Here is a 12,932-nt window from a genome sequence, read left to right as displayed (position 1 = left end):
GCGCTGGTGACGTCTCGCCTGGACTACTGTAATGCTCTCTACATGGGGCTCCCCTTGAGGTGCACCCGGAGACTGCAGTTGGTCCAGAATGCAGCCGCGCGGGTAATTATGGGGAGATCGAGGTTCTCCCATATAACACCTATCCTGCGCGAGCTGCACTGGCTTCCTGTGGCCTACCGGGTGCGCTTCAAGGTGCTGGTTACCACCTTCAAAGCGCTCCATGGCACAGGGCCTAGTTACCTGCGGGATCGCGTCCTGCCCCATACATCCCTGCGACCCGTCCACTCACACAGAGAGGGACTACTCCGGGTGCCGTCCTCCAGAGAGTGCCAGAGGGCAGCGCCCAGGAGTAGGGCCTTCTCTGTAGTGGGCCCCACCCTTTGGAATGACCTCCCCCCAGACATCAGGACAACAACCGACCTTCGCTCCTTCCGTATGAAGCTGAAAACCTACCTGTTTCGACTAGCTGACCTGGCATAATACTACAACCTCTCCAGCCCAGGGCATTTTTAATTGGTAATTTTAGTTTTTAAGGGTTAATTTCACTGGGGTTTTAACTTTTTTAGGTATTGTAACTTATTTATTTATTCTTACCTCCTCTGTACGCTATATAATACTTTTGTACGTCGCCTCGAGTCCCTGTGGGGAGAGGGGGCGACTAATAAGTTCAAGTAATAAATAAATAAATAAATATCTTATCTGTCTGGTGGATCTGAAACCATTAAATTCATGTAAGCAATTTGACAGAGCCTATTTCTTAGACTCTCTCTGTATTATAGGATGTTCTTTTCTGGTCTTAATGCATTTGCCCAGTAAAACACCCCCCCACACACCCTAATCTGATCATCTTTTCTTGAGGTTCAAAGAAATTAACATTCTTCTTGGGATGCCTGTGAGCCCCAGTGTGCTTATGGGTTCCCCTTGAGGACTCACAGCTTCTCTGACCCATCAGTGTTGTGGCCGGCCAGCGGAGCTAGGAGCAAATTCGGACAGTGAGGAGGTTGGGGAGGAAAATGGGCCAGACCTGGAGTGTGGGGAAGGCTCTGCGTCGGGGGCAGAGATGGGGCCAGGGCCATCTGACAGTTATCAGCTGCCTTTGGAGTCAGAGATCAGTGGGGAAGAAGAACAGCTGGAGCCTGTTCCTGATGTGCGCATGCACAGAGCTGCCAGGAGAAGGGAACAGCTAAGGAACAAGGGTCGACTTGGGACTAAAGGGACAAAGGGATGATGAATGCCCCCTCCCAGAAGAAATAAAAGAGGAGCGAAAGGGGAGTGGAGTTTGCAGGAGACAATTAGTTCATTCCTGCATTCTTGCCTAGTATTGCGGCATCTGAAAGTTATCAGCCTCACCACTCTCCAAGCCTGATAAAGGTGGGTAATTGTGAACTATCTTGAAAGACTGTGGGAGAGGAAAGACTTTGCTGGAGAGGAATTCACTGTCAATTAAATAAAAGGGGTTTATCGGGATGAGGGCTCGGCTTCGTGCTGCTGGGGAAGCCTCGGTCAGAACAATTGGATTCATTTTTAAGATTTGTTGCAAAGCAAACCCCTGGGGTCTCACATAATCTGTGGCTGCAGCCCACACATCATAAACTAGGTTCCTACTTCAAGAAACAGAGTTTGGGTCCAAAACTGAATTCATTGGTTGTCCCATCAAGCAATGGCCACATGGGAACCATCTGCTGTGAATCATCCAGAGTAGAACTTGCATCTCACCCATCAACAAACCAAAATACAATCTTTTTCAGCAGATCCAAGTCCATATATCCAGCCCAGAGTCATCAAGATTTGAGGAATCAAATGGCGGGAGCTCATCTGATATGGATCTCTATGCATCGTTTGTTAGCTAAAGGAGCAGTGGTGGGTTCTGGGTCCCGTTGCAACCGGTACGGTGCAATGGGGCCGAGCATCCACCACATGAACGTGTGAAGCACCCGCATTCGTCCTTAGCTCCTGCGACACTCCGCGACACCTCCGCGACGCTCCAACTGCTCGACGGAGCATTGCGCAGGCGTTGTATGCTCCATGCACGTGAGCGGAAGCACCAAAGAGAACAAATACCGGTAAGGAGCACGGGCGGGTGGGTGGGCCCTCCAGAGCACCATACTGGAACGGTACCCAGTGCTCCCAGCAGGCACCGGTATGCCCGTACCAGGGAGTACCGTTTGTAACCCACCACTACTAAGGAGAAAGAGGGGGATCCATGCTATCATTTTTAAGTCTTTGAGGCCGAAAGGGTCGCAAATAGGCCATTAAAACATTCTCTCTTCTCTTCCCACCCTCGTCCTCCTCTTCTTCCTCCTTGGCAGCGGAAACTGCAGTCCTGCTGTTGTCCAAATGGATGAACCGGTGCAGGAAGGCAGCCCTGCTGTGTCGGAACAGCCTCTGCTGAAATTCTGAGGTCATGAAATAGTAGAGAATGGGATCCAAGCAGCAATTCAGGCTGGCGAGGCACAAAGAAATGGTGTGGAAATTCAGGACGCGGTGACGGACCAAGCAGCTCCTGAAGACGCTTTGTTTGACCATCATAAAGACGGGGAGGTTGACGTGGTAGGGGGTGAAGCAGACGAAGAAGACGGCCGCACAGCCCAAGATCAGACGCCAAGCTTTCCGCCTCTCATCGGCCTGTTGCAACGGAGCGCCAGGATCCTGCAGGGACTGCCTCATCTTCCACGTGCAGTAAAGGATGATGGCAAGAGGAAGCAGAAACCCAGAGAGCTCAGCTACCACCATCAGCGTGATGGAGGCTCCCCGCGTCAGCTGTCTTACTCCGAGGTCCGCGAAGCAGGTGTTGTCCTTGTTGGTTAAGCCAGGGCTTCTCAGGATTGGGAGGGGCAAGCAAGCAGCCCCCACCACGATCCAGATGACAGCGCTTACGGCAACATCGTGTCTGCAGTTCCAACTTTGGGTCCGGAAGGGATGAAGGAGAAAGAGGTACCTCTGGACGCTGATGCAGGTGAGGAAGCAGATGCTGGCGTACATGTTGAGGTACTTCAGGTAGAAGCAGAACTGACAGAGGAAGCTCCCAAAGGGCCACCTGTGGTTGATGTAGTAGTACATCCTCAAAGGCAAGGAGAGGACATGAGCCAGATCAGCCACGGACAAATTCATCATGAAAACGACCGCTTTGCTTTCCCTCTTGACGAGGCAACACAAGACCCACAGGGCAAGGCTGTTGCCCACCAGACCAGGGATGAATATGACCACGTACGTCGCTGCATATAAGGAGGCCTGGAAACCCATGGAAGGATCGGAACAATTGTCGGAAGAATTGTCAGCCAGCATCTTGCTCCGGTCAGTGGACTTCTTGAGCACAGTGGATGGAAGAGGAGGAGGTCCCTGTGAAGGACAAGAAAAACAGGAGCAAACACTTATTTCTTCTACAGAAAGACAGGTGAGAAAGGAAGGTGGTGTCAGGCCTGCAGCCATATTCCTCTTTAGATCTTTGGCCTGCCACACTTTCTATCATTCTATTGTGGGGGAAATGTGAGGGGGGGAATTGTACGGAGTTAGATGCTATGTAGCCATAACAAAATTCTTTCTAGAAAACCAAGGTCATCCTTTGTATCTGCACCTCTGCACCTGACCGGAACTGGATGGGTGGAAGCTGCCAGCATGGCAGTGGAAGATTGGACCATGTGATGGGCTTGTGGGTGTGTGGGGGCAAGATCTTGAATTTTCAACTGGGTGGGGAAAACTGGGAAGCTTTCAGATTCGGGGTTTCCCAGATGTGCCAACATAGCGCTTTTAATAAATTAGAACTTTGAGCAATACTTTGCCTTGGACTCTGATTTATTTTTGGATGCTATTTGGAATCCTGACAGGGGGTCGTCTTGAACACACATGCCAAGTTTATTGGTCAAATCGTATTGTTAGCTAAAAGAAACAGAATCTTAGGGCTGGATGGGATCTTGGAGGTCTTCTAGTCCAAACTCCTGCCAAAGGCAGGAATCTGCCCGATCCGTCACAACTTAAACCTCTGAATAGAAATGATCCGTGGCTCCATTTGTTGAGAAAAATATGATTAGAGATCAAGTTTATTACACTATTGCAAAGCCAGAAGTGAGAATGGCATGCCAAAATTCACAAGTTATACTCTACCTCCATTAACTATCTATCATTGACTACCCCATTGTAACCAATCAGGTTCACACAAGATGTTTTCATAACGGTCAGTCCAAGTGTGGTTTGGTATGTGGCTCCCTCCTTCCAGTTGGGTGACCTTGAGGCAGCATCTCATGGAGATACAACATATACTTTCATTTTCCCCAAGCCCTCCCACCTTCATTCCCCCTCCCTACTGTTCATGGCACTTTGTCACTGCATAGCAGTGAAGCACAAGGAAACGTAAAGTGGCAGCTGGCATTATCCTCATACCATCAGCGAGACATACCTTACTGCAGCTCTCCAAACTAGCTGGGATCTCCCTATTAGATTGACAATTTGAAATCCAAGATATCTGGAAATCGAGCAAGCTATCATGCTTACCCAAGTTTTGTTTTGAAGGCGCAGTTCTCTGGCTTCTTTGCTTCTGCGAGCTCCATGGATTAAATCACACGGAGGAAGGGAAAGAGTGACCAACGTAGGAAAAGGAACCTAAGTTATAATTATTTTTAACCAGGGAGTTTAAATCCTGTTCTGTGTCAAGGGGTGGGGTTACATGAATGGGAGACATGGTCATTCATTTCCAGATGAGGCAGCTTTAAATGAGTTCTCTTCCTTCCTGTCTGCTGATTCTAAGCTGCTGTAATGATATTTCTTCCTGAGGATATTTTGCTGTGAGTAATGAAGCAGAAGTCTCAAGCTCTCATCAGAAGCCAGCAGAAATTTCTCAAACACAGTTCTAGGCTGCATAAACAGAGGGATAGAATCAAGATCACGTGAAGTGTTAATACCACTTTATAATGCCTTGGTAAGGCCACACTTGGAATACTGCATTCAGTTTTGGTCGCCACGATTTTAAAAAGACATTGAGACTTTAGAAAGTGCGCATAGAAGAGCAACAAACATGATTAGGGGACTGGAGGCTAAAACATATAAAGAACAGTTGTAGGAATTGGGTATGTCTAGTTTAATTAAAAGAAGGACTAGGGGAGACATGATAGCAGTCTTCCAATATCTCAGGGGCTGCCACAAAGAAGAGGGAGTCAAGCTATTCTCCAAAGCATTCTCTTGTCCCCTGAATGCAGGGCAAGAAGCAGTGGGTGGAAACTAATCAAGGAGAGAAGCAATTTAGAAATAAGGAGAAATTTCCTGATAGTTAGAACAATTAATCAGTGGAACAACTTTCCTCCAGAAGTTGTGAATGCTCCAACATTGGAAGTTTTAAAGAAGATGTTGGATAACCATTTGTCTGAAGTTGTATAGGTTTTCCTGCCTAAGCAGGAGGTTAGACTAGAAGACCCCCAAGGTCCCTTCCAACTCTGTTATTCTATTCTAAACCCTTTGCCACTGAGAAGCTCTAATTTCTTCAAGCTTTCCCACTTAAATGAGATTATTATTATTATTATGTCGTTAATCTTTGGTGAGATTCACAGCCTTTGGGGCTGGTTGGTAGCTCAACAACTCGAGTCCTAACCAAGGACCTAGGAACGGTTAAGGTAAACTGTTATTGTTATTGTTATTGTTGTTGTTGTTGTTGTTGTTGTTGTTATTATTATTATTATTATTATTATTATTATTATTATTATTATTATTATTATTATTATACTATTGTATCACAGCGGCCAGTTGATTCGCCGGATTTGGCATTGATTACTAGTCGGGCCCCACCCAGGGGCCTAGGACGTCGTAACGTATTTTCTTAATATACATGCAGATCCAAGCAGTGCAGCTTTTTGCATTTGACTGATGGTGATTTTGTCAAGTTTTAACTGTTTTAAATGTAATTCCAGTGCTTTTGGAATAGCACCCAGTGTGCCGATTACCACTGGAATTACCACTGCTGGTTTGTGCCATAATCGTTGGATTTCAATTTTTAAGTCCTGGTATTTCGCGACTTTTTCATATTCCTTCTCGTCAACCCTGCTATCACCTGGTATTGCGATGTCTATGATTGTAACCTTATTTTTCTCAACCAGTGTGATGTCGGGTGTGTTATGCACCAGCATTTTTTCTGTTTGTATACGAAAATCCCACAGGATCTTGACCATCTGATTTTCGGTGACTTTTTCAGGCTTATGTTCCCACCAGTTTGTTGTTGTTTTAATATTATAATTTTTGCACAAATTCCAGTGGATCATTTGTGCTACTGAATTGTGCCGCAATTTATAGTCAGTCTGCGCGATTTTTTTACAGCAGCTGAGTATGTGGTCAACAGTTTCATCAACTTCTTTGCAGAGTTTGCATTTGGCATCATCATTATTATTATTTGGTTAATCTTTGGTGAGATTCACAGCCTTTGGGGCTGGTTGGTAGCCTAACAGCTTGAGTCCTAACCAAGGACCTAGGAACTGTTAAGGTAACGTCGGAGGATATAAGTTGTTCCAAGTAGGGAGGTTTTTTGTAGAGTCAGAATGTTCAAGTCAGGTAAATTTAGAATTTCCAAATAGCAAGGTAGCCCTTTAGGTATTGCTCCAAGGGCTCCAATTACAATTGGGACAACACATGATTTCTTTTTCCACAGATGCTCAACCTCAGTTTTTTTTTTTTTATTATTATTATTATTATTATTATTATTATTATTATTATTATTATTATTATTATTATAATATATGGCATGTTCACATTATATTTCAGTAAAACATGAGAAATAAAAATATAAAATATGAAATATAAAACATCAATGCATGCCTAGATTTACCTGTTTCTCTCCAGGCAGGCTACATTGCTCAATATTGGCAGTTGGGAATTATCAATCATCTTCAGGTGACTAAATGAATGGTTATAAGTCAAGGACTACATGTATTTGAGCGCCTGCCTCTAGAATACAGAATAACAGAGTTGGAAGGGATCCCAGAGGTCCAGGGCTCACCAACCTTTCAGACCTCAGGCACCACTAAATTCATAATTTTAAATGCCACGGACCACTATTTTCATCTGCCTAATGACTGGCTGGGTGGGCGTGGCCAACTCGATATCACTCATGTCGAGCTTTCCAAATGACAAGCTCAGCGTCTTTAACAACTGAGCCAACACACCCTTCTGTTTGTATTTACAGCTCTGCATAAAATTTTAATAATGATGCTTCTGACACAAACAAATAAATGAAAAACCCTGCCAGCCTTTCAGAAGATTTTCAAAACTTGGATGTATCATCAGATCTGGGTATACGAAGGAAGTATGGAGACCATCAAATGGATATATTATATGTAGCTAGGGTGTGGCTTCCTCTGTCTTTTCATTATTGTGATTTTAAATGCAGCTCTTGGGTTTTGTTTGGTTTTTGAAACTTGCTTTTTAATGGTTGAAAACTTGGGTTTTATTTGTGTTTTAACAATGCATGCCACCCAGAGTCCCAGGCAAGTGAGATAGGTGGCCATACAATCCTGAAGATGAAACTTAAATATTTGGCCACCTAATGAGAAGGAAGGACTCCCTGGAGAAGAGCCTCATGCTGGGAAAGATGGAGGGCAAGAGAAGAAGGGGACGGCACAGAATGAGGTGGCTGGATGGAGTCACCGAAGCAGTCGGCGTGAGCTTAAATGGACTCTGGGAGATGGTAGTGGACAGGTAGGCCTGGAGGAACGTTGTCCATGGGGTCGCAATGGGTCGTACACGACTTCACAACTAACAACAACAACAAGAAACAAAGGTTCTTTGTATAGTATTTCTGAAATCATCTAAGCCGATCCATTTCTATTTTGGGTCTGTTTTTTTTACAGACTATTTTTATACCTTCAAATCTCAGCTGCTGTTTGCTAGTGGGGGGTGGGGGAATCTAATGGTTCAGAGTTTCTTGAAACTTGCTACCCTGTTCCTTTTCTTCCTCTTACTGCTGATTCATCCAAACCCTTCTAGAGCAAAGTAGCCATTGTTGGGTGTTGGCTTAATAATTATTTAACTTCAAAGGATCATCTACCCCTTTCCTGTCTGATATTCCCAAGCTGCTGTTTTAGGTTTGAGAGCTCTACGGATGGTTTTCATTTGTTTATATTTTTAGGAATGGGATGTTTTCCACTGCACCCTTTGTAGAGACTTTTCCCCTACATGCCTGCTCTGGGAGAGAACGCCTCTTCTGCAATGTGGGGTTATGATCTTTTCCAAAAATGTGTAAACAAACAGTACTCCTTCCTCCCCCAAAATAATAATAATTATGACTCTCCATCCAGGAAACCGATGGGAAGTTGGTGGACCTTGACCTAAACTCAGAATTTGCGAAACAGTACAAGTTCAACCTAAGCAATCACGCAGGGAAAGATTCTTGAGTCTAAAACTACATTTATCAGGACAAATGTTTATGGAGATTTTGGACCATCTGTTTCATGATTGTCCCAAAGGTGATTTTCCAAAAGGCAACTGAACTTTCTTGGGTTTTGTTTTTTTCTCTTAAAAAAAAAACGTTTAGCTTCTCGTCCAAGAAACCTCTTCAGTTTCAGAATTGATGAGAAACGAAAGCTTTTCAAGGGAAAAAACCCAAGGAAATTCAGTTGCCTTTGGGGTTTATCAGAACAAATATATTAGCAACATCTTGTACCTCAGAGTGTGCCTTCCTTCCTCTTTCTTTTATCTTGATAAGAATTAAGAGGAATTGAGGTGCTTTCCAATGCACAAACCACTTTCTTGGTCTGGAGCCAAGCCACGTTTATCTGATGATTGCCTTGGGAATAGATTTTGACTCTGTCCTTCTATATTCTCTGCAGCTTATTACAGAGGCAAAATGAGGATCAGCAATGAGGGTGCCCCAAAACATACCACATAATTTTGGACTCCTTGATTACCCCAGAGCAAAAGAAACTGAAAAGAAGAAGAAAAAATAAGCATATTCAAAAGTGCCATTTTGCACGTTTGAGGAAGAAGCAAGCTTTGGGAGATATTCCAATGGTATAGTTAGTTTCTGGAGCATTGGCACTTAGGGAATCAAAGCAGTATGGATTATGGTATCTTTTACTTAAGGTTGTTATCCTCAGGGATCAACCGTGCAAGGATCAGAAGTCTTAGGGCAGAGACACCACATCTGGACTACAAAAATTCAGACAGCCACTAAAGGCGAAGAAAATATTCTTAAAATTTGTTTTCTTTTTAGAGCTGTCTAATATTTTAGAATAGAATAACAGAGTTGGAAGGGACCTGGGAGGTCGTCTAGTCCAACCCCTGCTTAGGCAGGAAAACCTACAACACTTCAGACAAATGGTTATCCAGTGTCTTCTTAAAACTTCCAGTGTTGGAGCATTCACAACTTCTGGAGGCAAGTTGTTTCACTGATTAATTGTTCTAACTGTCACAAAATTTCTCCCTAGTTCTAAGTTGCTTCTCTCCTTGATTAGTTTCCACCCATTGCTTCTTGTCCTGACCTCAGGTGCTTTGAAGAATAGCCTGACTCCCTCTTGTTTGTGGCAACCCCTGAGATATTGGAAGACTGCTATCATGTCTCCCCTGGTCCTTTTTTTCATTAAACTAGACATACCCAGTTCCTGCAACCGTTCTTCATCTGTTTTAGCCTCCAGTCCCCTCATCATCTTTGTTGCTCTTCTCTGCACTGAATGCAGCATTCTAGGTGTGGTCTTACTAAGGCATTATAAAGTGGTAGTAACACTTCACATGATCTCGATTCTATCCCACTGTTTATGCAGCCTAGAACTGTGTTGGCTTTTTTTGGCAGCTGCTGCGCACTGCTGGCTCCTATTTAAATGGTTGCCCACTTAAATATTTAAATGGTTATCCACATGATTTTGTTCCGCATTTTTGCATCCCAAATCTGGTAGACCTTAGATGCTCAGAGACATGCATGCTCAAAGTTTAAATAAACGCTGACTGCCAAGAAAAGAATACATCGGAACTTGACCCTAATTGTTTCTAGAATCAATGTCATTTTTCCTTTGTCATTTTCCTTTCAGGAGTCACAATTAGCTATTCAGTCCAACGAGGAAGGGATGGAAATCTTTCTAAAGATTTGGTAAAGGTTCCTCTTTAATTTGGTTGAGCTGTTTTTTCCACCAGATTTTTAAAAAAAAACCTGAAAGAGATCTTAATGATTAGAGCAATACAAAACAGGACCTTGTAAAGTTAAAGCGTAAAATGTGGCAGTTGCTAAAAGAAGGCAGTCTTTCTGAAGAAAAGAACTGCTGAATTGATGATTTCCTTGCCAGGAAAATCTTGCTTTTCACTTTCAATCTATGATATGGGTGTAGTTATTTAAGGGTGCGGCTTACTGATGATTTGCAAAACACCCAGAAGTCCTGAAACCCATTTCTGTATATCTAATAACGGAATTCTTTCCTACAAATTCACGTTAAAATCTGGATATATAAGGATGCCCCAGTGTGCAGCTTTTTCCCCCCACTTCAGATTTTAAGAGAACAGCCTTACCTCGTAGCCGTTTGCGTTCCTTTGAGTGATGATGACCGCAAAAAGGCATAAAAGCAGCAGAAACTTCCTTTGAACACTGATGTTTCCCTCATTTTGGCCGCATGATTTCCCATGCGTTTTCGACCTCTTTGTGGTAATCTCGAAGGCTGTGGAGGGTCTCCAAAAGTTTTTCAGAAAGACGAGCGAAGGTCCAGCGCTGTGACTGTACGGAAGGAAATCCTCCTGGCTCCTGTTTCCCTGCCCCACTTAAAATACAGCCACAGCTTTCTGGAGAGATGCCAACACAACAGATGACATCACAAGGATAGCGTGGCCTTGAAAAAACTGCCCACTTCTTCACACCATGTCCAAGTTTGCTGTATCTGCCTACTTGCTTTATTTCTTTTAGCTTTTTTGGACAGGAATTGTATTAAAAGGGATCATAAAAACGAACGCAGTCTAATGCACAATAAGAAGAAAGAGAAGGAAAACAACAGAAGTGCGGAAAGAAAGCATAACAAGAAATAGTTTATGGATTGATTTGAGTTATGGCCATGTCAAAAACGTAACGCAAAAGTAAAGTACAGATATTTCTCGACTTATGATCGCAACTGAGCCCAGAATTTCTGTTGCTAAGCGAGACAGTTGTTAAGTGAACTTTGCCCCATTTTACAATCTTCCTTGCCCATTGACTTTGCTTGTCAGAAGGTCACAAAAGGACATCGTATGACCCCCCCCTCCCCAGGGGGACGGTTATGCAACCGTCATAAATATGAGTCAGTTGCCAACGGTCTGAAATTTGGTCATATGGCCATGGGGATGCGGCAACGGACGTAAGTGTGAAAAATGGTCGTAAGTCACTTTTTTTCAGTACTGTTGTAACTTTGAACTGTTTAAATCAAGGACTACCTGTACAGCATATAAGTCCAGGGTAAAATAGATAAAAGAAAAATATAGTGACAAAAGACATTAGTGTTAAGTACGAAGAATCAGCATTCAGGTAAATATACTGTCTTTACAGAATATCTCATTCTGTTTGCTACAAATGGGCCCTTTGGTGGTTATTGTAATTAATCTCAAAGCTACAGATTAAACAGTACAGAAGAAATTGTCTTCCACATGGACATCACTTTTTTTTGACAACGTAAGGGTTTATATCACTGAAGCAAGTTTATCATATTGCTATATTTAGATATAGAACAATAGCAGAAATTGTAGGAACAAAGAAACGTAACCTGACATAAGGCTAAATACAGAAGGGATCTCAAATATTGTCTGGAATATTACAGATCATCCACATGACATACGTATCTGGTTAGATTCTAGAAACCGAGAGAAGGAAAAGTAAAATAAGAAATTATTTTGAAAGCTGAACCGTTTCTCAGTCTTACGAAATGGCTATTTTAATCAGAACGTCAAAACAGAAACTGAACAAGGGGAGATTCAACCTGGAAATAAGGAGAAAGTTTATGACAGCGAGAACAATCAACCAGTGAAGGAACAGAAGTTGCCTTCAGAAGTTGTGGGAGCTTCATCCCTGGAGGCTTTCAAGAAGAGATTGGGCTGCCATCTGTCAGAAATGGTGTAGGGTCTCCTGGTTGGTGGGAGGTTGGATGAGATGACCTACAAGGTCCCTTCCAACTCTGTTAATCTATATCTTTCGTTTTTTAAAATGAAATGTTAACGTCCTACAAGATGCATTTTGATCCAGGGCTTGCTGTAAGTAGTTAGGTTTAAAGAGAGACAGAGAAAAACGCTTCTGAACTTTTGCTCTTGCTCATATTGTTATATTATGCTTAATTGATCACTGGATAAAATTTTTGTTTGCTAAGCATCAACAGTGACCAGATGGCACATAATCAACAAACCAGTCCATGCTTAATTTATATCTACAAGTTGAATTTATATGTTTATTGTAACTGAGGAATGGTAAGAAGAATATCAACAGTATTTTGAAACTTTCCCAAACTTTTTTGTTTACCATGTCCCCATCCTGGACAATAAAAAGCATCGATGTATCACCAGAAAAAGGAGCGGGGAAATTCCTGAAGTATATAAACAATGTTTTTCCATGGTTGGGCTTTTATTTTCAGTGAAGACCAACAAGGAGAAAAAATCAGGAATATTAAGATTTTTTTCCCCCAATGGTATTGAGTTAAGCTTCAACTAACAACTAACACAGGGGATTTAAAATATTAAAATATTTCTTAAATACAGGTTGTCCTCCACTTATGACAGTTTATTTAGTGACTGTTCAAAGTTACAACAGCACTGAAAAAAGGGACCGATGACCCATTTTTCACACAACCGTTATAGCATCCCCAAATTCAGATGCTTGGCAACTAGTTCTTATTTATGACTGCTGCATTGTCCTGGGATCACATGATTCACGTTTGTGACCTTCGGACAAGCAAAGTCAATGGGTAAGGGCAGATTCACTTAACCACCATGTTACTGACTTCACAAATGCAAAGACTCACTTAACA

The 12,932-nt window shown here is 42.9% G+C and overlaps 1 protein-coding gene across 2 annotated transcripts; it reads right to left on the bottom strand.

The window, feature by feature from the left end:
- Positions 1-696: 696 nt before the first annotated feature.
- On the bottom strand, positions 697-10,681 carry LOC309397788 (putative P2Y purinoceptor 10). Of its 2 annotated transcripts, none has more exons than XM_081964135.1 (2): positions 10,468-10,681; positions 697-3,339 (listed from the first exon to the last, which is right to left on the bottom strand). In XM_081964135.1, exon 2 carries the CDS (start codon positions 3,283-3,285, stop codon positions 2,182-2,184), a length of 1,104 nt encoding a protein of 367 aa, XP_081820261.1. In that variant the 5' UTR covers positions 3,286-3,339; positions 10,468-10,681; the 3' UTR covers positions 697-2,181. The 2 variants fall into 2 exon arrangements, with proteins under 2 accessions (XP_081820261.1, XP_081820262.1); XM_081964136.1 differs by lacking the exon at positions 10,468-10,681 and adding an exon at positions 4,489-4,553.
- Between the last annotated feature and the right edge of the window lie 2,251 nt (positions 10,682-12,932).

The sequence above is a fragment of the Natrix helvetica genome (assembly GCF_964273705.1).
Source record: "Natrix helvetica genome assembly, chromosome: 11".
Taxonomy (NCBI): domain Eukaryota; kingdom Metazoa; phylum Chordata; class Lepidosauria; order Squamata; family Natricidae; genus Natrix; species Natrix helvetica.
Note: the sequence above shows the minus strand (reverse complement) of the source record. Positions and strands in the feature narration are given on the sequence as shown.

What these genes read in the sequence shown, in the direction of transcription:
- LOC309397788 (XM_081964135.1), bottom strand. Translation starts at nt 3,285, where the DNA reads ATGCTGGCTGACAATTCTTCCGACAATTGTTCCGATCCTTCCATGGGT.